Source organism: Pleurodeles waltl, chromosome 5 (genome assembly GCF_031143425.1).
Source record: "Pleurodeles waltl isolate 20211129_DDA chromosome 5, aPleWal1.hap1.20221129, whole genome shotgun sequence".
In the NCBI taxonomy this organism is placed as follows: domain Eukaryota; kingdom Metazoa; phylum Chordata; class Amphibia; order Caudata; family Salamandridae; genus Pleurodeles; species Pleurodeles waltl.
The window spans coordinates 187,840,814-187,865,970 of record NC_090444.1 but is presented as its reverse complement, the minus strand read 5'-3'; the positions used below and the strand labels follow the sequence as shown (position 1 = coordinate 187,865,970).

General features: G+C 39.6%; 1 protein-coding gene across 3 annotated transcripts in view; it reads right to left on the bottom strand.

Annotated features, from left to right (window-relative positions):
- Positions 1–25,157, bottom strand: part of GPATCH2 (G-patch domain containing 2) — a 479,275-nt gene that overhangs the window by 317,378 nt on the left and 136,740 nt on the right. Inside the window, exon 6 of one of the 3 annotated variants that reach the window (XM_069233885.1) lies at positions 12,147–13,338. The exons of the other annotated variants lie outside the window; for them this stretch is intronic. Coding sequence (XP_069089986.1) covers positions 13,156–13,338 — 183 coding nt within the window. The 3' untranslated portion in view covers positions 12,147–13,155. Of the gene's footprint in view, positions 1–12,146; positions 13,339–25,157 lie in introns of those variants that run through there. 3 annotated transcript variants of the gene reach the window in all.

Below are 25,157 nucleotides of genomic sequence, written 5' to 3'. Positions count from 1 at the left end.
ATCTACAACGTTTACACAGAGCAGCCTGGTGCTCTTCTCACATAAAAATGCATCAAGATTCACCAATATGACAATGGTACACAACTCTACTTGGAGAGTCACCTCTGCTTCAGCCATCCAATGCCACAAACACTGCTTGTAAATCACCCAGACATGACTGTCCAGTGCCTACCTGAAGCTCAACCCAACCAAGACAGAATTCCTATTTGCCAAGAACAACAAACAAGATAAAGTGCAAACCTGGCTCAATGACATGAACCTTGAAGGCTTTGAACCTCAGCTTTCAATGAATGCCACATCACTTGAATTCATCCTGGACACCAACCTCTCCCTCAAGGAACACACTTTGAAAAAAACAAAGACAGCCTGGTACTAGCTCTCTCTTCTAAAGAAAGTCAAACAGTTTCTTCCAGGAAGTGACATCAGAATTGCAGTTCAATCCCTTTAATCTCAGCCCCCCCTGATATACCTCCATAAGAAAAATTGTTGTCCAGAGATTTTCATTTTTGATTTGTGTTTTTGGATCATTAGAGATGTATTTTAGCTGGGATAGACATTATTGATCCTTGCAGAACGTTTCTGGATGACATATTTAAAAATGGCGGATGTGTTTTATTTCAGGACCCATGAGACCTATATACTTAAATTTGGTGTCAAAACAAATGTTTTGGGGGTCAAGTAGTCTTATACAGACAGAAAATAACTCCTCAGAGCAATCCTTCCGCCATTTTCCAAAATTGCAGCTATAGTGGAGAATGAAGAGACCTACATAGAAATGAAACAAATAATAATGGTTTTTAATCCTTTTATGTATACAACCAAACAATGCTTATGATCTGAATATGAAAAAAAATTATGTTTATCACTCCTGTTTTAGACACATTTTCATAGTTCACTTTATTTTGGTAATCGTTTGTGGCACATTTACATAATGTTGAACATTTGAGAAGAGCATATTGATAGGGACATCTTTTTGTAGCACAGGTTTTGCATGTACATGTAAGTTCTGTAGGTAGAGGTTTTAGCACCCCATCAATATCTTCCCAACCAAATTCACACAAATCTTTCTTTACACATCTTTCGATCAAGTAGAACGCTCTTTTAGTGTGTCCAAACACAGAATATGACGTCAGTGGAAGGCCACTTAGCAGGACTGATCTCTTGAACTCACTGTACCAAAGATCATCAAATGTGTGATTGTCAGAACTAGTTTTCCACACACACACAAAGTATTCTCCTACGTCTTTAAAGTCACATGCTTTTTCTGTCTCAGAAAATCCTTTTAGAAACTTCACAGGTTCGGCAGTTAAAGCTCCAACCTCTGTTCCAATGTTGCTCATAGTGTCATCACCCATAAAAATATGTGCCTTAATAAGAACACTGGGCATCTCATGGTCAACTTTCTTATACAGCATATAAAGTGGGATTAAGAGTCTTTTCTCGCCTGTTCCATAACATATCCATAGCTCTGACAATCCTGGACTTATGAACATTTCAACAAACCTAAGTAGCACAATAATAACATCTGTGTCATTTAAGACTACAAAGATTCAATTGGAACCATTTTGAACAGCTCACTCAACATGTGGCACAACACTAAGGTCAGCTTCCTTCAATTTGATGTTACGTTCTTGAACAATATGGCCCATACCTTTTGAATATCTCTCTGCAGGCACCAACTCCTCATTGACAATCATTCCAGTTGCTATAATTGGACATTCAGTGTTCGCTGAAGCATCAGCAATGTTTTGGGGAGTTAACATCTCCAAGTTCATCTTGTTCGATGTTGACCAGAATTTATCAAGCTGCACAGGTATAGGTTTTGAATCTTTGATGCAGGCAAATTCAATTGTTCTACTTGTAGACAATCATCTGATTCTCTCACATTCTTTGACAGATAGATCAAGATAACTGTAAAAGACAACATCCAGTTCTTGCAAGGTGCACACTGACTTTGATATTTGTAGATCAGTATTAATGACCTCTCCAAAGTTTTGCATGGATGAAATCTTGACCATTTACAATTGTGACATAGTCTACAACAACAGCAGTTTTCAATGAAGACACCCTTTTGAATTTAAATTCTTCAGGTGAAAGTTTTTTTTCGAGCTCTTGTATGAGTTTGTGTTTCAGTGGTTTGGTTGCAGCATCCCCATCAAATAATGGGTTTGTTGGAAGAAGATCATGCAACAGAATGTCCTTGATAAATTCACCCCTTTCTGTTGCTACATCAATCTATGTGCTTGCAAAAGTGTTTTCTTTTGTTGTAACCTGTTTTATAGTGGCTGGTTGCATGCAACTCTTATTATTGCAATTAAAGGGCGGAAGTTGAGCTTCAGTGATTATGTCAAACAGCTTTTTCTCTTTCAATACAAATCTCTCATGCTTCAGTTCTGTGTATAGTTTTGATCCACGGTTTAGGACATCTAGTAGAGATGTCTTTATATAGTTATGCACATACTGTTTGGTCACAAAGTTGTGTAGTTGTACAGGCTCAGTCATTTCAAAGGGGTTTCCTTGCTGCTGTGTTAAATGAAGAAAGCTGTCAACATGGTTATAAAAATGTTCCCCTATTTTTCCCACAAGTTCATGGTGAGGAACAGTTTCATAATGGTCAATTAAGTTTGAATTTGTCATCTCTCTGAAAACATTGCATACAGAAAGGAATTCATGGTAAACTAGCTGCCATTGAGCAACATATCCATATCCACCCTTACAAGTCTGACCAACAATACCCTTGGAGCTTTTCTGTGATCTCTGGATCAGCTGTTCCAGTTTCAAATCTGGAACCACAGCATTGAAACTTCCCTCTCTGTCTTTCACCACAAAATGTCTTTGGATACATTTTCTGTAGAGGTATGGTTTTGACACCTCTAGCTTCTTCACTCTTCCAAATACCAGGACACATATCTCAGGTAGTTTAAGCAATTGAAGTCGTTAAACACAGTAATCAGTGACTCCACAGTCTTCACGTGCAGCTCCCAATCACTTCCCCATCAGCATGTACCAAGTTTTTCACTTGTGGTATCATGTGTAAAACATTTCCCCAGTATTTGAAAAGTTCTGATTATTCTTCAAATTCTTTAACAAACTCTATAAACTTGTTTTTCAAGTTGTCTGATTTTGAACTGAGTGTATTTAACTGTTGTGGGTACACTAGCACATCCAAGAGCTCAATTACACTAAGGTGCTGTTGCTTGCAACATTCAGACTTATCTGGGTATATTCATTACATCCTTGAATATAAAGTTTGCAATAACCAATGCTTGTTAAATGTCTCATTTATTATATACATTGTACTTCAACTTGTAAATTTGAGCCAGCTGTAACTGCCAAAACATGTACTCTTCACAATGTGATCTGTAGTGAACATGTGCCACAATCAGGAGGATAATTGCTCATTTCCTTAACAAGCAATCAACTGCCAAAAAGCACATGTACACATTTGCTTATTCAAGGATGATTGTGAGTCTGAGGCCTTGCTTGGCTTTGTACCTACTGCTCTCACCTGTTTCCAGTCAAGTCAAGTTTCTTGTCCCCCAGCCTGCTTCCAATGGAGTTCCGGTGCAAGTCCAGTTCCTTGTCCTCCAGCCTGCCTCCAGTCGAGTTCCAGTGTTCCTCGTTCTCTGACCACCTTTCAGTCAAGTTCCAGCATTTCTCGTCCTTCTGACAGCCTCCAGTTGAGTTCCGGCGATCCTCGCTCTCCAATCGGCTTCCTGCAGAGTCCCGGCTCACTTCTTCTGCCTACAATCCCATATTTCCTGTAAATGAGAGAAAATTAGAAAGGTGAAAAAAAATAGTTTGGGTTCTTCTGAAATTTTCCAGCAAGTAACTTAATTTCAAGAGAAATAAAGATTAATCGCTTCTATGAAGCAAAACATAGCTCTGTCTTTTAAATAATTTATGACAATAAGAACTAGTGTGATTTACCATTTGGGTGGGAATCAAAGATACCGCTAAACAGACATTAAGGAATGAAGTATTTCCTGTAACAAGCTCTCCCCTGAGAATTAGGAGATCGAACATAGAACAAGTTTATCAAAACTATCATTGGCAAGAGATTATGCCAGAAGACAAAGAAGCCCTTTAGTCAAGTTGATAGTTTTTGAGTTTGGACATTGTTGCAGAGACTCTGAAAGTATTGGATAAAGAAGAAACTTGTTGAGCATTATAGAAACGTATGCACAATGTGTGAACAATAACTAACATTTTGCAATAGTTTATGCAAATTCAATGTATTAATGAAGTAATTCTTTTGCAGCCCAGAATCCTAAAAACCAAGAAACCAGTATTTTGAGACGTTCTGACACCCAACACAAGATGCAGTCCAATGTACAGCAGTCCGATTCTGTAGTCCACGAAGCAGAAGCTGGTATTTTCTCTTTTTCTCTTCCCAAAACCCCCTTCCTCTTGGGGACTTGAGAGAGCAATATACTCTTCATTGTGGTCACATTAGTCCTCACCGGGATTGGGAATTGTCATCAACCCCTTCCGAACACCCGGAATTCAAGTGAGTGTCTCGCACATAACAGTATTGCATGGCTTTGCATTATGTCTTTTGAATGAAGTTACTGGTAAAAAAACAACCTTCTTCAGTGGGACTGTATACTTGGAGATCACAGTATGAATTCCAGCCCACAGAGGAACTGGCTTTTCTTCGTCCTTCAGCCTGCATTGCATAAGCAACATAATAAGTTCAGTTAAATCAGCGTTGCGAACCGCAGGATCAGGTAGAAGATCAATGTCTTAAGCCACTTTGAAACTTGCGGTAGACGGGGACGAGTTGATGGCTTGTGATTTTGCACATGTTGACAAAGCAGTTAGGTTATAAGTTTGCAGCTTCATTTGTTTATGCCTACAGCTGACACAGCTTGTTTTCCAGCAGCTAGTTCATTTGTACAGTCTTGCACACAAATTATCAAGAGCAGCAATTGTAAATCCTTTCCTGGTAAAGTGACCTGGAAGTTGTGTGCTGTCGGATACACAAAGATTTTACAGCATGAGCTGCTAACAAGTTCCTGTTTCGTACTATGTCATTATAACTTGTTGATACACTAATCCTATTCATTGAAGTGATTAGCTGTCTACTTTTGCACTTGTCATTGTTTGCATGGGTAGTCGTCATGCGTCATCATCATGTGTAGCAGAGTTTTTTTTGTTGCCATGATGTCATTCATAAAACAAGATTTGGAAAAGACAGTATATTTGCACAGTAGAGGCCTGTCGGTTCATGGGATTGTCTTCCACTTCTTCACTTATGTCTTCAAAGCCATCATCAATGTTGTCAACTTCTGTTCCGAACTCAAGAACTTTATTTTGTAACAGTTTTGCTTTGCTAATATTAAACAATGATCTAAAAAAAAAAGTAAGACAACATCAAGGTGTTCTTGTTGACTCCCATGATTTGCAGAGTTCTGGGGCATCACAAAATTTGTCATTAAGTCCAAAATCTAAATCTTTCAAGACGTTTCTTAAAATGGTTCCTGTTGATTTTACTGCATCCTGTGATCCTATTTTGGCAGCAAGAACTTCAGGAGTCAAATCAGCTGTGAACACATATAATTGGCTCAGTCTTTTTGTTAAACGGACAAAAATGAATTCTGTCATTGTACTCACCAGAAAAATCTTAATTTCATTATTATGGATCAATACAGTTTCATACATTTTGACCATTATTTCTCTGATGTTCCTAAGTGTGAACCCGTAGCCAGCACTCGAGTGGCTTAAAACTTCATTTGCTTTTTCAAAGAGTGAAAATTCAACTGAAAGCAGTCAGTTACGTTGCTGCTGAGAGCTCATTGTACATTCATATTTTCAAATGTATGCACACACGCAGTTCGGGTGGGTATACAAATCCGATGCATATACATTCACCTCGCTGTTTAGATCAGCTACTTGGCTGAAACTTCATCTTAGAAAAAACTAGCTGCAGATACAACATGTATGTCTTTTGGGACTCACATACTCTGTAATTTGTACTTTTGTCAATCCCTTTGGCCCTTGATCTGGCTAAACCACAGATAACACCTAAAAGATCCTCTGTTTTCTGATCAGTTGTTGGAGGTGGACAAGGGGTAGCCATCGATCTTCTAAGTGGATGGGCATTGGGTATGGTTGTTATCGCCTTCTCAGAGCACTCAGATTCTTGTTGCGATTCACTGGTTTCTGCTATTTTTTTGCTATTTCTTTCCCCGGCTTTTTCCATTGTATAGACTTGTAGCACTTGTTCCAATGATAAAATATTTGATCCTCTTCACCCATCAGTTTCAATGTTTTGTGAACTTTGTTTTGCTGTATTTCTGCAGCATCTCTAACTCTCTTCTGTCCAGCCGCAGTTGATGTTAGCTTTTCTTTCGGATTAGTTTGGCATTTGACATGTTTTTCTTTGTTGAATGAGGCCTCAGATTGTTTAGTTAGCAACAGTCTTTTAGGAGGTAAAGATCCTCTGCTACCACCTGCTTCGCTCATGTTTACAAATTTTAATCAGTAGAAAAAATGAAACAAAATCAACATTAACATAAATCACTAAAATGATGGCTAAAACACATCATTAGAGAGCCGCCATTTTCGAAAATACCCGAAAGGTTGCTCTCAGGAGTTATTTTCTGTCTCTATAAGACTACATGACCCCCAAAACCTATGTTTTGACCCCAAAATGAAGTGCATAGGTCTCATGGTTCCTGAAATATTACGTCATCAATGCAACACATTCGCCATTTTTAAAAATGTCCAGAAAAAAATTGTCCTAGATTAGCAAGGTTTACCAAAGCTAAATTACTTCTCTGATACAAGAACACAAATCAAAAATGAAAATCTCTGTACAATAATTTTTTTGCACAGGTATATCAAGGGGCCAGGACTATTTCAACTATCTCACATGTGAGTGGTGACATGCCCTATTTCTTTACCTCCCAGACTTCACATTGGAACCTTTTGAGGCATCCTACACGTTGCAACATGTCTAATTCAGGGCCTGAAGAAATATGATCATATTACCCCCATCCTGATGGAACTCCATTGACTCCCCTTGCCAGCTCGCACCATCTTCAAAAACAGCTGCATCATCTACAAAGCCATCACAACCAGCACCCTCACTTATCTTATAGACAGGCTCACCATCTCTGGTGGGTCTTAGCACACTGATAGCCAGGACACCATCAGACTGCAGACGAAGGACTGTAAAAAAAAAAAAAAAAAAAAAAAAAAAAAAAAAAAAAAAAAAAAAAAGGACATAAACAGTCATAACTTTCCATCTATGCACCCAGAATCTGGAAAAACATTCCTGTAGCCAACAGGAACAGCCCTACGCTAGTCCAATTTAGGAAAGAGTAGTGGACTCACCGCTTTGAAGAACACTCATTATAGTGCATTAACGATCCATAACTCAGCCTACTCACCTATTAGTTGCTTACTTTAGGCTTGCTTTTGACCGCGTACAGCACTCCGCGCCTTTTGGCTAAGTTTGCACTATAGAAATAACCTATACTCATACAAACATACGCCTTCATTGCAACAATGTAATGAAACACCAGTCTCACCTCTTTCAAACCATCAAAAAACTAAATGAAAACCCTCACATAGTTAGTTTTGCTCTTTGTTACTATCAAGTATATCTTATCTAGGTAAGACATCTCATTGTTGCTTGTGTTTAATTTCTCTATTCCCATTCTGAAGGAGAATATTGTTACTTTATGGTGACAGATGTAGGCCTAGTCTTAAGCTAACTCCTGCTCCCAGTTCATTAGTGGTGGAGCCAGAAGGTATTTCTCAAAGCAGTATTATATGGACAACCTCTCCCTGAGCATTAACAGACAACATAGATTCCAATTTACAAAGAAATATGAACATATACAACTAAATATATGCAGCAAGGTTTGGATGTAGGTTTCAAATGTTTTGAGGTATTCTGAATTCCTGGGGCACTCCTTAGAAGCTGCAACAGACACACCTTTCAAGGAGTACTAACCAGTATAAATAGTTATGCTCACGTAATTAAACAAACTGTACAATTACACATTTAAATACTTACTAAAAGGGAATTTATATATGACAAAGTTTTTATTAGCCATGAGAAAAATATCCTCCCCATGCACAAACTACTTCCCCTTACGACTCCACCTATTTATGGCTGCTCCTTCTTCACAGGGTTGCGGTCTCATAATTTCTACCCTGATGGAGATTTAGGGCCTGATTTAGAACTCGGCAGTGAGTTACTCTGTCACGAAGGTGACTGATATCCCGTCAGCCGAAATCTAAATACCATTATATTTTATGGGATTTAGATTTCGCCGAGCGGGATAGCTGTCACCACTGTGATGGAGTAACCCGTCCACAGAGTTCTAAATCAGGCCTTTAATCATGACCTTGAAAGTTGTAAATCTCTAACTATATATGGGGTAGGAATGTGCCATGAAAAGCGTTCATTGCCACAAACTCAAAGGTTTGTAGGTGTTCACCAAATTTCCACTGCATTCCTGCTCTGAAAGCCCATCCACCACTCCTAGGAGCCATGTAATCATGTAGCAGCAAACCACTGTCTTATTTATGCATGAGTTAATTGATTCACAAACACAGATCCAGGTTTTTTTAATTTTAACTTTCAATTAGCATTAGTAAATTATTACAGACCCAAACAGTTGTATGAAACAATCAAATAGGTCATCAATTGGTCACAATATTATTAACCTTCTTCTCCTAAGCTATGCCTCTGTCCTATTATTGTCCATATGGACAGATTCTAATTCAGACAATGAAGGAGGAGAACATCAACATAGTATGGTCCAATCATATTTGTTAGGTCTTTTTGAGGTAGTGCATGATGCTGTTCTACAGTTGGCACGTGTAGAGAATACAGGAGATGCTTGAATTAGCTCTGCTGGAATAAGCATTGATATTTAGTGGAAGCGTAGAACCAGGCATAAGACAACATTGCATGGATGCTGGGCATGATCCACTTTCTATAAATAGTACTGAAGGTGATTCCTGCACCTGGGTCTCCCTAGGTGATCCACATGAATTAGAACAAAGAAGGATCTGAGATCTTTCAAGATAATATCAAATATTTACACACCGCCTATGCTGCTGAAAAAGGAAGGGGATATGGAAAAATATTTGAGAAAATAGGTTTTATCTAGACAGAAAGCACTTGTGGCTTACATACATGCCCAGGATAATAGAATTCTTCATGGAAAGTAATTTATCTAGAAAACAACTGATTTTCAGAAAGTGATTCAAAGGTTAGAGCAGGAGATATGACTGGTCTAAATTAAGGTCCCACGGAGCAGTATGCTTTCTGATAGGAGAAAAAGAGGATGGGGCCAAAAAGTTATGAACTTGTTTAAAATGGAAAAAAAAATCCCCATGTATGTTTCTGTATGTACCATTTGTTGCGAAATGTGACTTTAAAGTGTTAATTTGGACATTTGACTCAGCTAAATCTTCAAAGAAGGGCTTCACAAAATGGATGATTCATTTATCTAAAGACTGGTGGACTATCAACACCAGCAGTTCATATCACCAGCCTCTGGTCCCAAGAATCTTTACTAAAGGCTTTCAAACTGGGGATCCAGACTGGAGTACACATGCATCAAACAATGGCGATATCTTAAAATGCTTGTAAAGAAGAGAAAAGATTTGTGAGCTCAGCTGATCTCTGTACTTACAAAAGCACAGGTACAGATAAGACAGAAATTTTAAGCATGAGTTTTCTATCCTAATGAATTAACAGTATGCTTCTCAATTTTACTTAAAGTCTGAACTGGAGTAGTGGCAAGGTAACCGATTACCTTTTATCAACACCACAACCAGTCAACCCTCAGGAAGTAAAACAGAAATAAAATATGATCCCTTTCATGCATTGTAATCACACCATGTGTTAGACCTGTCAGTTCTCAACGTGGTTTCCCCTGTCTTTTTGGCTTCTGACCTCCTGTTTTTGATCCTGTGCTGAACTTCGTTGTTGCTGGCTTAGGACTCTGGGCACTTTACCACTGGTCCTGTCTAAATGGTATTGGTGTTTGGTTTATCCATGATTGGCATATTTGATTTGCTAGTAAGTCCATAGTATAGCTCACTGTGTGTGCCCAGGGCCTGTAAATCAAATGCTACTAGTGGGCCTGCAGCACTTATTGTGCCACCCTGTAAACATCTCTCAGACCTGCCACTGCAGTGTCTATGTGTGCAATTGGGACTACCAGTTTGGCCTGGCAAGGGCCCCCACTTGCCAGGCCTAAACCTTCACTTTTACTTCATGTAAACCACCCCTAAGGTATTCCCAAAGCAGTCGCATGGGCAGGGCAAAGTGTATTTAAAAGGTAAGTCATGTACTGGTGTGTTTTAAAAGGTAGGTCATGTACTGGTGTGTCTTTGTTCCCAAAGTCAAATACTGCTAAATTTGTTGTTCACTTTTGCAAGATCCGTCTCCCCCATAGGGTAACAGGAGGATTACCTTGAAATATCTTTGGGGTCTCTGAACTCACCATTCAAAAATGCACCTTTTGGTAAAGTTGTTTTTTAAATTGTAATTTTGAAAATGCCACTTTTTCTTGCTTAGCCATTCTGTGCCTCTGCCTGGCTGTGTACTACACAACTGGGTCAGGATGAGCTGAGGTGTGGCCTGCATATGCTGATGGGTCTTCCTGGGCTAGAGAGGAGGGAGGGGAGGAAGTTGGCACCTGAATAGGGCTGTCCCTGTCCTTACACAGATCAGTCTACAACTTCCTGGAGTATGTCTAGGGCCAGGGCAGAAAAGGTAGGGTCTTGTGCACTACAAAGGCTTAACTTTGAAGTTTGCGTTTTCAAAAGCAGAAATTAGTATAAGTATTGGACCTCTGAGACCACAACTTCAGAACACTTCTGGTCTGAGGACATTCTGCCAGGAAGAAGAGCTGGACCCGTAGGAGGGACTGCCACTCTTCCTGTTGCTTTGTTGTGCTAGCCTGCCGCGTGCTGCTTCTGTCCTTAGAGTGAAAGGACTGGACTTTGCTTCCTACATCTTGCTTTCCAAGGTTCTCCAAGGGCTTGAACTGATCTTGCCTCCTGTTAGAAGTCTCAGAGACATCAACAACTTCATCTGACAGTGCCTGGACTCTTTTGCTGAGAGTCCTGACTTGCCAATTGGTGAAAAATCCAGTCCCTGAGCCATTGGAAGTGGAAACTGGTGTCCTGGGGAAGAAAATCCACACATCACCATGCCGCGGCTGAAAAATGGACACAACACCTGGCTTGCATGAGAATAATCGACGCAGCGCCCACCTAGCAGCTGAAGAACAGACGCATCGCCTCTCCTGCCAGTAAGGAACTGACGCATCACCTCCACTGCGTGGTAAGGAACCAATGCATTGCCTTGTTTTACCACCACCTCCCATTCATCGCGGTCCACATCATCTTTATGACGTATCCCAGGTAATGTGGGTTAAAAAGATACAACCATTGATACCTCTGGATTAAGACTCATTTCAACTTTTAAAAAGTAATATCTTTACTCGTCGATGTTGGATTTTTATCATTTTGGTCTTGTTATATTCAAATAAATATTGGCTATGTTTCTAAACTGGTGTGGAGTACTTTTGTGGTGTTCTCACTGTGTTCCTGTGTGTGTGTGCGTCTCCCTTGCCCTGACTAGAGTGAGGGTCCCTACTTGGACAGGGTACAGACCCCTGCCAAGTAGAGACCCAATTTCTAACACAATGTTACAAGCTAAAGTCAATGGACACAAAGGAATCCCCTCACTGAAACACACACAATGCCAGAAAACAGTGGTGTTGGTTCTCTGTACACTGTGAGAGTACCTGAAAGTACTGAACAATTAGGAACATACTAAAGAGTGTGACTTGTAAATGTTTGGCATACATCTTTCCCATGGAACTTAAATTAGAAGTCCTCATCCCTGGACTACCAGTAGAAAAATTAAAAAGTTTAGCATTATGGCACTTACAAAATGATGTACTGTGGACTATATCAACTGAAAGCCATTCATTTGGGCTTTATGGCCTGACACAGTCTGATGATCTCTGTAGGTTACCCCAAACGTTCCAAAAGTCTCATTGAAAGAACAGAAAGTAGATACTTCTCTGAAACTAGAACTCATTTACACAACATTTATTTTAGAAACATGACTGCTTTCCTTTGAATGATAACAAAGATGTCAAGGTCTCATAGGAACATCATCACTTTGACAGCCAGCTACATTCCCCCAAAATGCAAGAGCCCCCTCTACAAACTGAGGGTTCAGAAATTAAGAGGCTGCAAGAGCTGCATGGTAAGTACAGGCTTTCATACTGCCTCCTCCACATGAATTTGACATTAGCAAGTCACGTGCTAGAGGTACACTAAAAGGAACATAACTAACAAGGCCTGACTGATCTAGTATTCAACTGCAGTCCCTGGATTCTTGTTACCAGGGTTCTGGTAACCAGAGGACAACATATGTTGATCTCTCACTGGGTAGTCAGTTGTTTGATCCTCAGTACTCATTAATGACCTAGGGGGGTATCACACTGGGAAGTGAAAGAATCACAACTACAAAAGTCATTACTCAGAAATTACCATTTGTTGGTCATCAGCAGTCAAGAACAAATATTCTGTGCATTGAGTCATAGGCAAATGATTGATTTGGACAGAAGGGAACTGCGAGCTTCCATGGAGAGGAAAACAAACAGTGCAAGGTCATATTTTTAAGCCTGAAATACATAAATAAAGCAGTGAAAGGTGATGGACAAGACTGTCTGTAGTTTTAGACTCCAGGAGGTTGGATCACCCTCCGATCCTCTAACGGAGATCAAGTGGAAAAAACTTTAGTGTCTGTGCCCGTTAGTGTGGTGCAGCAAAGCTATGAAGTTGCGTTCCCACCTTACCCCGGGGACACTGTTGGAATTAAAAATAGAAAGGCATATGTTTATGGCACGCAAGTACCAAATGCTTTTAATGTATTCATGCATTTCTATAAAATAAAGTGCCCATACAGCTATGCTGCTATCAGTACAGGAGTGCTGTAAGTGTTCTTCCGTATGCGTTCTTAAATACATTTAGAAGAGGACCTATGATTCTGAGAGTTTATTCAAAAAACTGTAATTTAACCTATTCTGTCTCTGTATCGCAAACTGGATTTTTCATAATCCTGCTCACTACTATATGTAGGCTTCCAGTTCTTACTTATTAAATACCGAACACATTCTCTCTCTCTCTATCGCCAACTCTTGCTATCTTCACCTTTGTACCCCCTTCGGTACTATATGAAGTAAAATGTATCTCATGACTTTCTTTCAATCTTTTCTTGGCTGCTTTCCAGTGCTTGTGGTAAAAACATGTACCATCCTCACAGCAAAACATGATTTTATCCTGCCAAAACAAAAAAGCAAAAGTAAATATAACAGTAACTTGAGGGGACATCATCTACTAATCTTACGTTGATGCACTTATGGAGCAATACATCTCATATAAATAAAATGAAGCATGTCCTTAGTAAAGCTATACTTGCTGATGGGTAATACAGCCCAGGCTGCTAGTAGGGGCGGCTCGCAGGAGGGAAAGGGCGTGGGGTTGCATGGCACGTGGCTGGGGACACAAAAAATATATATTAATAAAAAAAAGTAACCTTTTTCGCCACGCCGCCCGCTCTGCTCCACTCCAGTCCTCCACTGGTTAAAGAGAGCCCAGTGCACATGTGTGTTTGGCCGGCCCGAGACGGCAGGCCAAACATACATGCACACTGAGGGGAGTGCTATGCACTCCCCCTTTGTGCTCGTCACAGCCCCATGGCACACCCCCTTTTACTATAAAACAATAGTAGGCTTAGTTTATTATTGTTTTACAGTAAAGGTTTTGCAGCTGCTGCTGGGGGGTGGAGGGGTTGTGATGCTCCTCTGCCATAGCGGAGGAGCCGTCCCTGTCTGCTAGGATGAAGACTGTTTCTGATCTTGTGTGATCTCAAATAGGACCATGAACATAATCATATATATGATGATAGTATGTTCTTTAATGGGTTTTCACTCTTCTGTATCATGCAATGGCTTCTACCACTTTTCCTGCACACGCTAATATTGGTATTATCACAGCAGCTGCGTGTGATGAGACTGAATCCTTTATGACCACTACACTAGAATGCCTTCACTTTCCATGTTTTTGCAGAACTTGGCTGCTGTACCCAGCCCGACAAAAGGGAGCGGCATGTGGGATGCAAAGTGAAGGAAAGGAACAGCATTTTACTGCAATAAAGGTCTGTTAATGCCTTGTGCATTAACTTTAGACCAATTCTAGATGATGACTCAGGGCTGTTGCACAAACTCCATTTATAAAAGTCCCAGCAGGCAGATAGGACAAAAGGGGTTAAGCAGAAAGAATGGGATATGAAGGCAGAAAAAAGTGTGTGGGAGAATTTAGGAAAAGCTAAAAGATGAAGGCAAAACTAGGTTCTGCACAGAGAGAAAATTTCAGCGAAATGTCAGGACGAAATTCGATGAGCCCCAATTGGATGATTTAAAACAACATTTTTGCCAGGCCAAATTCAACGGTCTTATAAGAATAGGTTTTTGTGAGGTTATCATCTAGAAACCATACACATCCCAACCGTCCAAAAGGTCTCTTGAAAGAATAAAAAAGCGCTCAATTGTCACTGACTGTGATGCGCCCAACGCTCATTCAACATTCACTCTATTCTGATCGTACTGACTTAGCCGTCTAACCTAAGCTGGCAGTTAATAGGAGCCAGACTTACTATGCCAAAAGTTGTACTCCTTAATCACCTTTCTATTCAATGAGTTTGAACTATTGTCTTTCATGTACCACCTTTGTGACTTCTGAACTTCTTTGGAGCCAATGCAAAGGGTGCGCAAGTGTCCAATTTCTGCCAAGCATCAATGTAAGTGTAATAGGTATGTTTCTGACAGTCGGAAAAAGAGGAACCTTTTCAATTAACTTGTTGGCGATATACTCTTGGGTGGGTATGGCAGAAGTAGGTTGATAAGGTAACACCGAAAATGTAATTTTGAAGCTAAAAATGTTTAAAGTGCAACTCAGATTAGTCTTTATTCATCTAGATCTCTCTTTTGAAGGTTGTGTGTGGCGAGAAGCTTAATTGTAGCCCATGGTTGTGTGAGGTTTAAAGATTATAACTTGGGTCTTACCAACTGCCTTCACCTCTGCCAGGAAAATCAATGAAATTAGGCCCTTTGCTCTTCTGAACCAGACTGTTGCAGATAGAGGTAGTGCAACCTTATATAAACTTGTGCTTATTCCAAACATTCTCTCCGATCAAAAATATATTTCTCCATGTGCTTATCGTGAGCCTGACTGCAGTCAAACAGACACTTTCACATACGTTAGGTATGAGAGGTCTTTTCAAACCCCACATCAACAAAAATAATGAAACAACGCTCTCTCCTGTTTTATTTCAGACTTTATTGATCATAGTCTTTGAAAATGAAGATAGTTTGTCTGCTTGATGGCTTACTATAGAACATGAACCACTCATGGAGAGAGAGCACATTTGTGAAGAGGCAGGTCCCCTTACACCTGCTGAAATAGCCCAATTAAAAAGCCAAGTTCAGATCAGAAAAGCCACAATTTTTGTGTACTGATTATATTAAACGTACTAAATATGAGTGCTGAAGGGCTGTAAATAAATAAAGATGACACACGGGTAAATAACAGAAAATTAAGAAGGGAAATACATTTTCCAGCTAGCTGTCTGAACGAGAGTACACCAGTCCTCTCCACTGATAAATAACTGATAAATCCTGTATATAACGGTTCCAATCTCACATGCGCTACTTCACAACGGAGAAAAAGACAGAATACAACTCCATACAATAAATTAAAATCTAATGGCAAAATATCTAGTGCAACAGGACCCTATGAGAATCTGGTGCTTCATTTCCTTGGAAAAAATCAAGCTGATTTCAAATCATGGATGTGGGTGTAGAATACTCCCTAGACTACCCTTCAAATAATGGACAGAGCCGTCTGCTAAACCTACTATTTAGCATTTTCATTCCCGCACTCATGGATGTTCATAATCTTGTTTTAATTTATACACCAAAGCTGCATAGGTTTGGACAGGCTTGAATCCTCCAGAGTTCTGCTTTTTCCCGTGACTCTCTCCGCTGTGAATGAGTGGACTAACTTGTATAGCCTAAAACTATACAAGGGCTCAATTAAGGTTATAATAATGGACTGCAGGAACATCAAAACTAACTGAACCAACAGCTGCCCACATTTTTTCTTGGTGAAACCCTAGAATCATTGTTTTATGTTCATGTTATAACCAAAAACTAGTTCTTACTTAATCCAAAGTACCATGGCCTCATTTTATTTATCCACTTTCACTGATAATGTACATTTTGTATTTCGTCCAGGTGGCTGACATCATAGAGGCCTATTAGCTTGGCACTCACTATGAAGCAATAGCACAGAGACTTGCTGGCTTACAATTGAGGGCATCGGGTGGACCATTAACACATTTCACTACTTGGCCCTAGTCTATGTCCATATGTACTAAATCAAGCTCTGTCTAAACTCCTAAATAATGAAAAACCTGAAGTACAGTCTGGATTTCATCTCATCACTTCAGCCTGCTGTTTTCCTGGGCAACCAGGCTAGGCACTCCCAGATGTCTTGCACAGATGAGGAGCACTTTGGAAGAGCTCTTCCATCGTAAATTGAGTTTCATGCCACAGGTCACTGTGGTCACCAAGCCACTTAGATCTATTAAGAAAGGTCCTCCTATTGCCTACATTCGGTTTAGGCTAATCATCTTCTGTAATGTGGTATTGTCCTGCCCAACTAAAGCAATGCCTACAACACAAGTCTCCCAGCAATGTCGCTAACCAAAGGGAAAAGGGTCAGAATGATGTGGCCTGCACCACCATTGTACCATAATACTTACTTCTGCATTAACAGCCTTTCACTTCTCGCAGTCCACCTGGATAAGTAATAAGGGCTCTGTGAGTGTAACGTCATTCATAACCCATCCCACTTTCTTAGTGGCTTGAATTTCTATGATTCTGAAAGATACTGAAACTAACATTTCTCACTGGCCTACAGCCACACCATGTTAAGACAGAATATGGTTAAACCCAACGACTCGAGGAGTAAAGGACAGAGGAATTGCAGGACCACTAAATGTAAGATATCTTAAACACCAACACACTCCCCACCTGCTTCCTTCTATTGAATCAATTGGCAATATCTTATAAGGGCGTTGAGCACCACATAAACCCAAAGAAAAAAACATTATTGGAAAAATAAAAGAATAGCCGCTTGCTTCCTACAATGGATTGCAAACAAACCTGTTTATATAAATACTGCTTTATGTTAGGTTTCTCTAATCAGTAGCTCATGAGCAGTCAGCATACTAAATTAGATTGTAGAAGTGAATTAATATATGTATGCCAAAATTGTAAAGTGTGTGTTCAAGATGAAAATGTGTTTATTTTCAGGACTCATAATCTGATCTGATAATCAGAGAAAAATGGTTGACTTTCCAAAATATACTTAAAGTTGGCATTTGAGTGATAAATCGTGACACTGTGAAGACTTTTTACTAAAATTATTACTTTGGTGCCAGGGGAATTGTGTTTATGGCTGTTATGTATTACCCATGTAAAGGCATTCAAAACTGACAAAGCCTTTTTTCGACATTATTACTGTCAAATCTGCCTGATGCACAGGGGTGATGACTGCTGGTAATCTTGTAAATCGTGGACACTAATGTATTCTTGTCTGATGTGGTCCGTACTACAACACTAATAATATTAGCATCTCAGGATGAATTTCATTCAACATAAGTAGCTCTTATTACAAGAAAGGCGTTTATGCCCCCATGAAGTATATTTTCAATGCAAAAGCTATAGAATTACTAAGCGAGGGGCACGCTAAGCTTGTAAGCTTATGCCAGCATCATCAGTGTTACTGTGAAATATCACTGCATCCATGCCTGCCAGCCTGCCTTTAGAAATGTGGGTCAGAAAGCTGCTGGAATTCATGTAGTGGAGCCTTCTGCAATGTCACCCCCTCGCTGCTAGGCTATCTGAACTTGGCTACTGAACATCTAAGTTATAAAAAACATTTTGAACTGCCCCATAAAACAAATCTAGTATGAAATACTACTGCAAAACTAAACATTATAATTGTGCTATAGTTTTTAAAGGGTGTGTTACCATTTTTAATATTACTGTATATTTACAGAACAAGCAATTCTATTTTCTGTTATAGCTATCCTAAGGCACAAAACAGAATATGGCGCAGATTAATTGTGAACTCATAACAGGCTCTTGTACCCAGAGTACTGTACTATACAATTATTACAAGAGTCCAATCTTCGACTGAGCTCTACACAGACTTTGGATTAATATGTGCACCTTCATAGAGGGGAAAATAACATGAATAAATAAGAGGCGCAATACATTCAAGTTTGAACTCAATTCAATCAAGTACATTTCACCTGTTCTGACAGATATTTACTAACTTATTGGAAAATTTGCTGGACTTAATATTGACAAAGAGCTGTGCAAATCAATACACTAGGAATGAACGATATATTTTAATTTAAAAAAATTTCAAACTGCAACAGTAAATCCATGCACTTAGCACACAGGCATCAGCAGAAGACTTTGCTTCTTGAGATGATATTGAAACACATAACATGAAGGCAACTAAAAAACGGGAAGGCCTCATTGATTACATGGTATTTTGAGAGTCTCACTTCTTTTTTTTTTTTTTTCTAAGTGTGGCACACAAAGCATCCGTTATTTATTATTTTTTAAATGCGTTCATTGGCTGAGTAGCATAAGAAAACAGTGATCTAAAATACCTGTGAAACAACCCAGGGAAATATTTGTAAATACAAATTTACAACACTAAACAGGACATAAATTTGGAATTCAAATGTATTTTAATCTACAATAATATGAGACTCTTCTTTCCCATGGTGATTAGCATTCATCATTTCTCGCTTGGAGTGTGTCAAATATGATTTGCGGTTGTGTACAGACCATAATTAACTACCTGTAGTCAACAGGTGATTCTCTGAGGATAAGGATTTTCTAAGGGAACCCTTTGATTAGTACACATAAATTGGAATGTCTCCTGACAGAACAAGAACAAGACTGGGTAACTCATTATATTTTTTTTCACAAAGCTGGACCTATCAAAGCTCATATGATAAAAACTAAAAGTCAAAGTTTGGTTTTAATTATTTTTGAGGCTCCCATAAATATATTTGTATTCCTTGTGGAAATTTTATTCACATCGCAATGTCTTGTCATTCCTGATGAAGGCAGGAGTTGTATGTCTGATCAGCCGAAACAAATGTATCGACATATTCAGGGACAGTGTGTTCGCTATCTGAATATGTACCAAATAAATGACTACTGATGCACAAACCAAGGTGAAAATTAGGTTGATTAGGGTGCTAGCATAATCAAATCTATACACCTAAGTTACTGTGCCTGTGATGAAAGAGGGTACTTATTTCATGTTTGCAGTCTGTTGTATAAGATTATGGAATGGTGCTACAAAGGGAACAGTGATTTGTATTTTTTTCTTAAAAAATGTAAAGTGTTTGTTCCCATCATGTGTGTAATGTTGTAAGTATGAACTACTGAGTTATACTCTGTAGGTGGATACATCATAGGCACTTTAAAGTTTAATGTATTGTATACAGGGTTAATTGATTAGATTACCTATGTGGAAATTTAAATAACTATTTAGGTTTTCATAGCATTAAGTACACTTTTTTTTTCAACTTATGGTCACTCGTTGTACAATTTGGCTTTGGCATCAGGGTCTCAACTAAGTACCTCATACTTCTCCAACGTGAAATTGTTACATTGTTAAATTGCAAAATCACCATGGTGCTTGCCTCATTTTAAAAGTATGAGCACTTTTTGTCCACTATCCACGGCTAAAGAACTAAAATATATAGTTAATCAGAGGATGTACTCAGAGTCAAATCAGCTAAACTAAAAGCATATAGTTTATTATTCAGAACATTTCTATAGCGCACAAAGATGCTATGCTATTTAAGAGGACAATCCTGAATATTCTAACACTAAATTTTCATCTCATATTATTGAGGTTGCACATGGCAAATACGATATTGTTCTAACAACTTATCCATTGATTCAAATTACGATACTACGCTCAAGAATTACTTACAGTTGATGTGTTCTTTCTGGAGCCTATGAAATTAAGAAGTAAGAAACCCTTGGATACAGGCCAGATTAACGGATGGAATCTTATAAATGTTATTTTTTTCCAGTGGATAGACTTGTTAAGCCCAGTGCTTAAAATCAGATGCTAGTTCTGCATTTTCTTTCCGTCAATTGCTTTGGACCAGTCAGCAAAAGATAAAGAAAGAATTCAAATGTAAGGACCTAAAGATGTGACAGAAGGAACCTGTGGGGTAGACCTGTAGACGGGATTCTTTTTCAGACTCCTCTCAAGAGGACACACATCTTTATCCCTTACCAGGTCATTAATCTGGAGTGAGGGTAGCTTTAGGAGATGTTGGGCTGGTTGCCTATTGTAATCTCCTAGGGGGTCTGGAGTTGATCCTTAACTGTTTATAGATTTCCAAAATGATTTCTCCAGTGCTTAATTTGAGCCGGTGGTTTCCAGTACAAAACATCGGCACTTATGTTTGAGGACCGGCACTTATTTTTCTGCCTCAAGCAGTTATTGCGAGCAAAAGACACATATGGGAAAGACAAAGGAAGAGAAAAAAGAAAAAGCATCACAATGGGAGAAAGCAGAAAGCTGCAAGAGTGAGCTGACGGTGCAGGGAATGGCTGTAAATGGATTAAAGAGGCCCGGGATGGCTTCAGAATTATGCTGTCTCAATTCCGTGCGTGCAAGTTTACTTGGAACAGCCGCATGTTTCAGAGGCGAGCTCTGGGCACTGGCACGTTTTTATTTACTAATTAAGCACTGGATTTCTCACACCCACCTGACCTAATTACATTTTTGTACCACTCAATTCCACTTACTACAAGTTGATAGAAGCGGATGCACCTCAAAATATTTGGTACTATGCTAACTGAATAAAATGAATATATAAACTGCATTCCTCTGACATTTACTGACAGTCAAAGATTGACTAGATCAATCATACAAGCACTTACTGAGGACCTGAAGTGCATAAGATGATCAGGAAATCTGCAGGGCAAGGTGGTGTAGTTTTCCACTTGTGAATCAATAGACATGCAAACTGGTGGCTTCAGGACAGAGAATGAACCCACCTGAAGTCTGCATACATGCTTGCCAAAGTGTCCATGTTTTGCAGGACACATAGCATGGTCTTCCTGGTTTTAGCCCCATCTAGAGCTTTGTCATCAGGTACAGGACTTTGACCTCCCTGATGCCCGCATGTACACCGTGTTCAAATAATGTTTTACTCTCAGACTGCATTCCAGCACTGCTTGCATTATGATCAAAGTATTTTTTTGGGGTGACAATGTAAAAGGGGACAATTTGTTTTTATTTATTTTTTTATTTTAAAAAGAAAAGAGTCCAATGCTTATGGATAAAATCATTAAGCTGTGTGATTAGGCTTTAAGAAAGTGTGACATGATTCAAAGGTGTAGGCTTCCTGATCCATGCACATTCCCCAACAGATCAAGGTTTTGGCATATGTACTTGACTGTCACAGAACTGATGATTGCAGCATCACAAACACAGATGGGGCAAACCTGCTTCCAGACCTGCCCAGCTGTATGTTCTCTCAGGCCACATTATATAAGCATCATAAATCAGTAACACATCCTTGGGTGTCAGAAATAGGTCCTATAGTAAGACTTTTTCTAGGGCTGTAGCCTAACTAACATGTGAATATGTGTGGAGTAGCTAAGAAAGATCATTCTGTTTACTTGCCCAACCAAATACTCCTCACTGAAACCTGAATGCAGAATTTGCTAAAACAACTCAAAAGCACATAGTTGGGGCAGGGTAACAATCAACAATATGGACACTGAAAAAGCACCAAGATACGTGAAGATTACCTGCAAGCAAAAGCCACAATCAGTTAAAGCTCATCTATTAATAAAAACATAATAAATCAGATAAAACACATAAGCATAGGAGATTTCAACAAAAGAAATCACTGTAATAGGCTGCTAGCTCAGAAGTCAACAGGAACCAATACAAATCTGCTGGAATGATTGGAAATGCCAGACAAAAAAACTCCATGCCATTATGAATCTTTCTGGGGGTACTGGGATGGAAAGTTATTTTAAGGCATTTGACGGAAACATATCTTGCAACTGAGATTTCTTTTATCTCTTTTCACTCAAATAATAGTCGCTTCAAGTATTAGCTCACCAAGTTGCTCCACCATTCAGCTAGGTTTTTATGAAATTTGAATCGCTTCTGCTGCCAGGGGTCAAAGTTTGAGTCTGAAAGGAGTTTCATCTGAAGCTTTTTTGCATTTTTGCAAAGGTTTGGATTGAGGTTTGGTGTGACTGAGTTGAATTGGCTCCACGGCTTTTCTCAGTCTTGTTTATTGGAATCAGAATCCCATTCTTGGGGTATCTCTTAGACTTCACAAACAAGTACAAGGTGTGTACCACACACAAGACCTGTCAGACTGGTCACCTTATGAGCAGGTCCACATAGCCCAGAGCATGGCCAGTGACAACAAATATTTGTCAATATTATACTTCTATGCCAAATTGCAATGCAGCTTTAAGATTGCAACTCTCCACTTCAGTGAGCTGTCTTAGACATTGGGGCCCCTTCTCTCCTACTGCACTCCACAGCCACCAGGCACATCACTCTAGTTCTTGGCACTTAAGCTTCAACTAGCCAGACAAACAGAGCTCCAGGAGGCTGGTTCTACAACCTAATGCAAATATGCTTTTACTGCAAGTTAGGACATAGAGAAGCCAAGAACAGCTCTTCTGTTTCTTGTGTTGAGAGTACATACAAAGCCTTCCTTAAACAAACTAAGAAGATTTATGGTCACATGTTGGCATTTTAAAATGCAAATTCCTTAAAATGACTGTCACATTTATAACATTTGAGGGCAACAACCCTAGCCTTTCCTTGAACTGGTCTACTCAATCTTTTTTAGTCTGTGTGGAAGTCCCTATTCTCTAGTGTGCATTTTGGATTATTCTAGTTGATTTTCCCACTACCTTTTAATCCAAATGTGGCATTTGCCAATACTTCTTACAACTGTTCTCTCTTCTCTTCACAGCTAGATCAAAGAACAAACTATGCTTTACGAAAAAGGATGAGACAACCTTTTTCCTCTTGCTCCTCCGTCCTGTAGCAGGTCTCCTACAGAACAAAGGGCACTTCTATTTGGAGTAACTGACATATGGGTCACCAACCTAATGAGCTCTCCTTGCAAGGACGGTCTAGGGAGTATTGTTCAGCATTTACTGCCATTTCCCAGGTAGAGGGATGCATTTGAGTGGCAGGAGGAAAGTAACCATTTTAGCATCATACAGAACTACATTTGTAAATAAAATGGAACAAAGAAACAGAGCACATAATGCTCAGCGACAGAGGAACATTGAAGAAGGCAGTGAGTCACAAAAAAACACAGGAGAGCAGATGTTAGTTTTCAGCATCTAATTATCAATCGAAATCCTACAGAATGGAGAGAACCACCATGCAAGTAGTTGGATGAGTTGCAAGTCCATGAGGGTTGGACTCCTTCAATGTTCTCCTTCACAAGGCAACCCAAAGATCCTGGTATGCTTGTGTTGCATTGAACTCCCTTGAAGTGTACCATGAGTACCCACACGAATGATCCTGCCTATACAGGAGAAACAGTTTGGGCCTTCTTAGAGAACACATAAAACTTATTTTCTTGAATTTTGTGGAGCTTCATTATCTCGGTCTCAAAGGGAGAGAAAGACAGGCCCTTGTAATCAACAGTGTCTGATTAGCAGGGGTATTGGTAGTCTTGCCTTATTTCTGACGCCAATACTTTTAAGCAGTGATCATGTTATAATCTGGTATACTTCGATAGCTTTTACGTAATACATACTTCATAGTGATCTCCTTTGTTTGGCTCACTATGAAGCAAGATTCACTTTACATATTGAAGACTCCAACTGGCAGAGCCAATTGTTAGGCTGGCGAAGAACATTACAACATTCCTCAGTGTTAGAATGACTAGGCATCTTGAAGCATTCAACAGTTTTAAGTTTATAGGTCAATAGTGCTTAGAAGTGGGCGCTCACTGTTCACCTTTGAAGCACCTTGGGATAACATCCACTGGAAGGGACCCCATTACTAAATGTACCCCAGTCAAAAATTCCAACCGTGATCAGACCTGGAAAAAACTCTCTAGGTAAAATGGACTGTGAAAATGAAGAAAAACTCACTTGTTCATGCCTGCGCTTTAATACAACAAACTACTGTGAAATTGAAGGTTTCTGGAGCAGAACCTGCTACCTAGGATATCAAAGAGGACCGATATTCAACAATCTGAATGTTCAGGTTTGGGCACTTAGAAGTAATCCTGGTCCGGGTATTCTGCTGTCCTATGCATGGCTGACTGTTTCTGGAAGCCACAATGCCAGCACATATTGGAGTATGTGATAGGCAAGTGCCCTTAAAACGGTGCCATCTTCTCATGAGGAGAAAGATAAAGGCGTAACAATAAACCTCCTTGCAGGATGAAGACTTCAAAGGTTTGATGAAAATAGGAATCTGCAATCAGATTGTGGAATTCTTCAGAAGTGAGGAGCCAGGCTCAGCAAGTATAGGGAGGAAACAAGCAAAGCATAGCTTTAAAGCGATGCACTCCCCAACCCAAATGAGGTTTTTAGACAGTAAAAGAACAGGAAACAGAAATGATGCCAAACATCACACAACAACAAACACAAATGACTGGGAAAACCAGAAAGGAATCAAGGAAGAAAAAGAAACGGGAATGAAACCTGGAACTGAGCTAGCTGCAGAGCAGCTATAAAAGGCAGCTGCAAATCCTCAGGCACCTGACTGCCATTTTGGAGCTACGGGAGCAAGAGAAGCAGCTAGGAGCCCAGGAGCATGAAGAAAGGCAGTCCCTTGTGAGTGAAATTCACAGCCCGCAGCTGCGGGCCTCATATGGTGTTTCCAGATCTAGGAATCGCGGGACCATGAAAGGTACCATTGTTCTTGGGTGCCAAGGTGGCTGAGCCACAACAGTTGCAACACTGAAACAA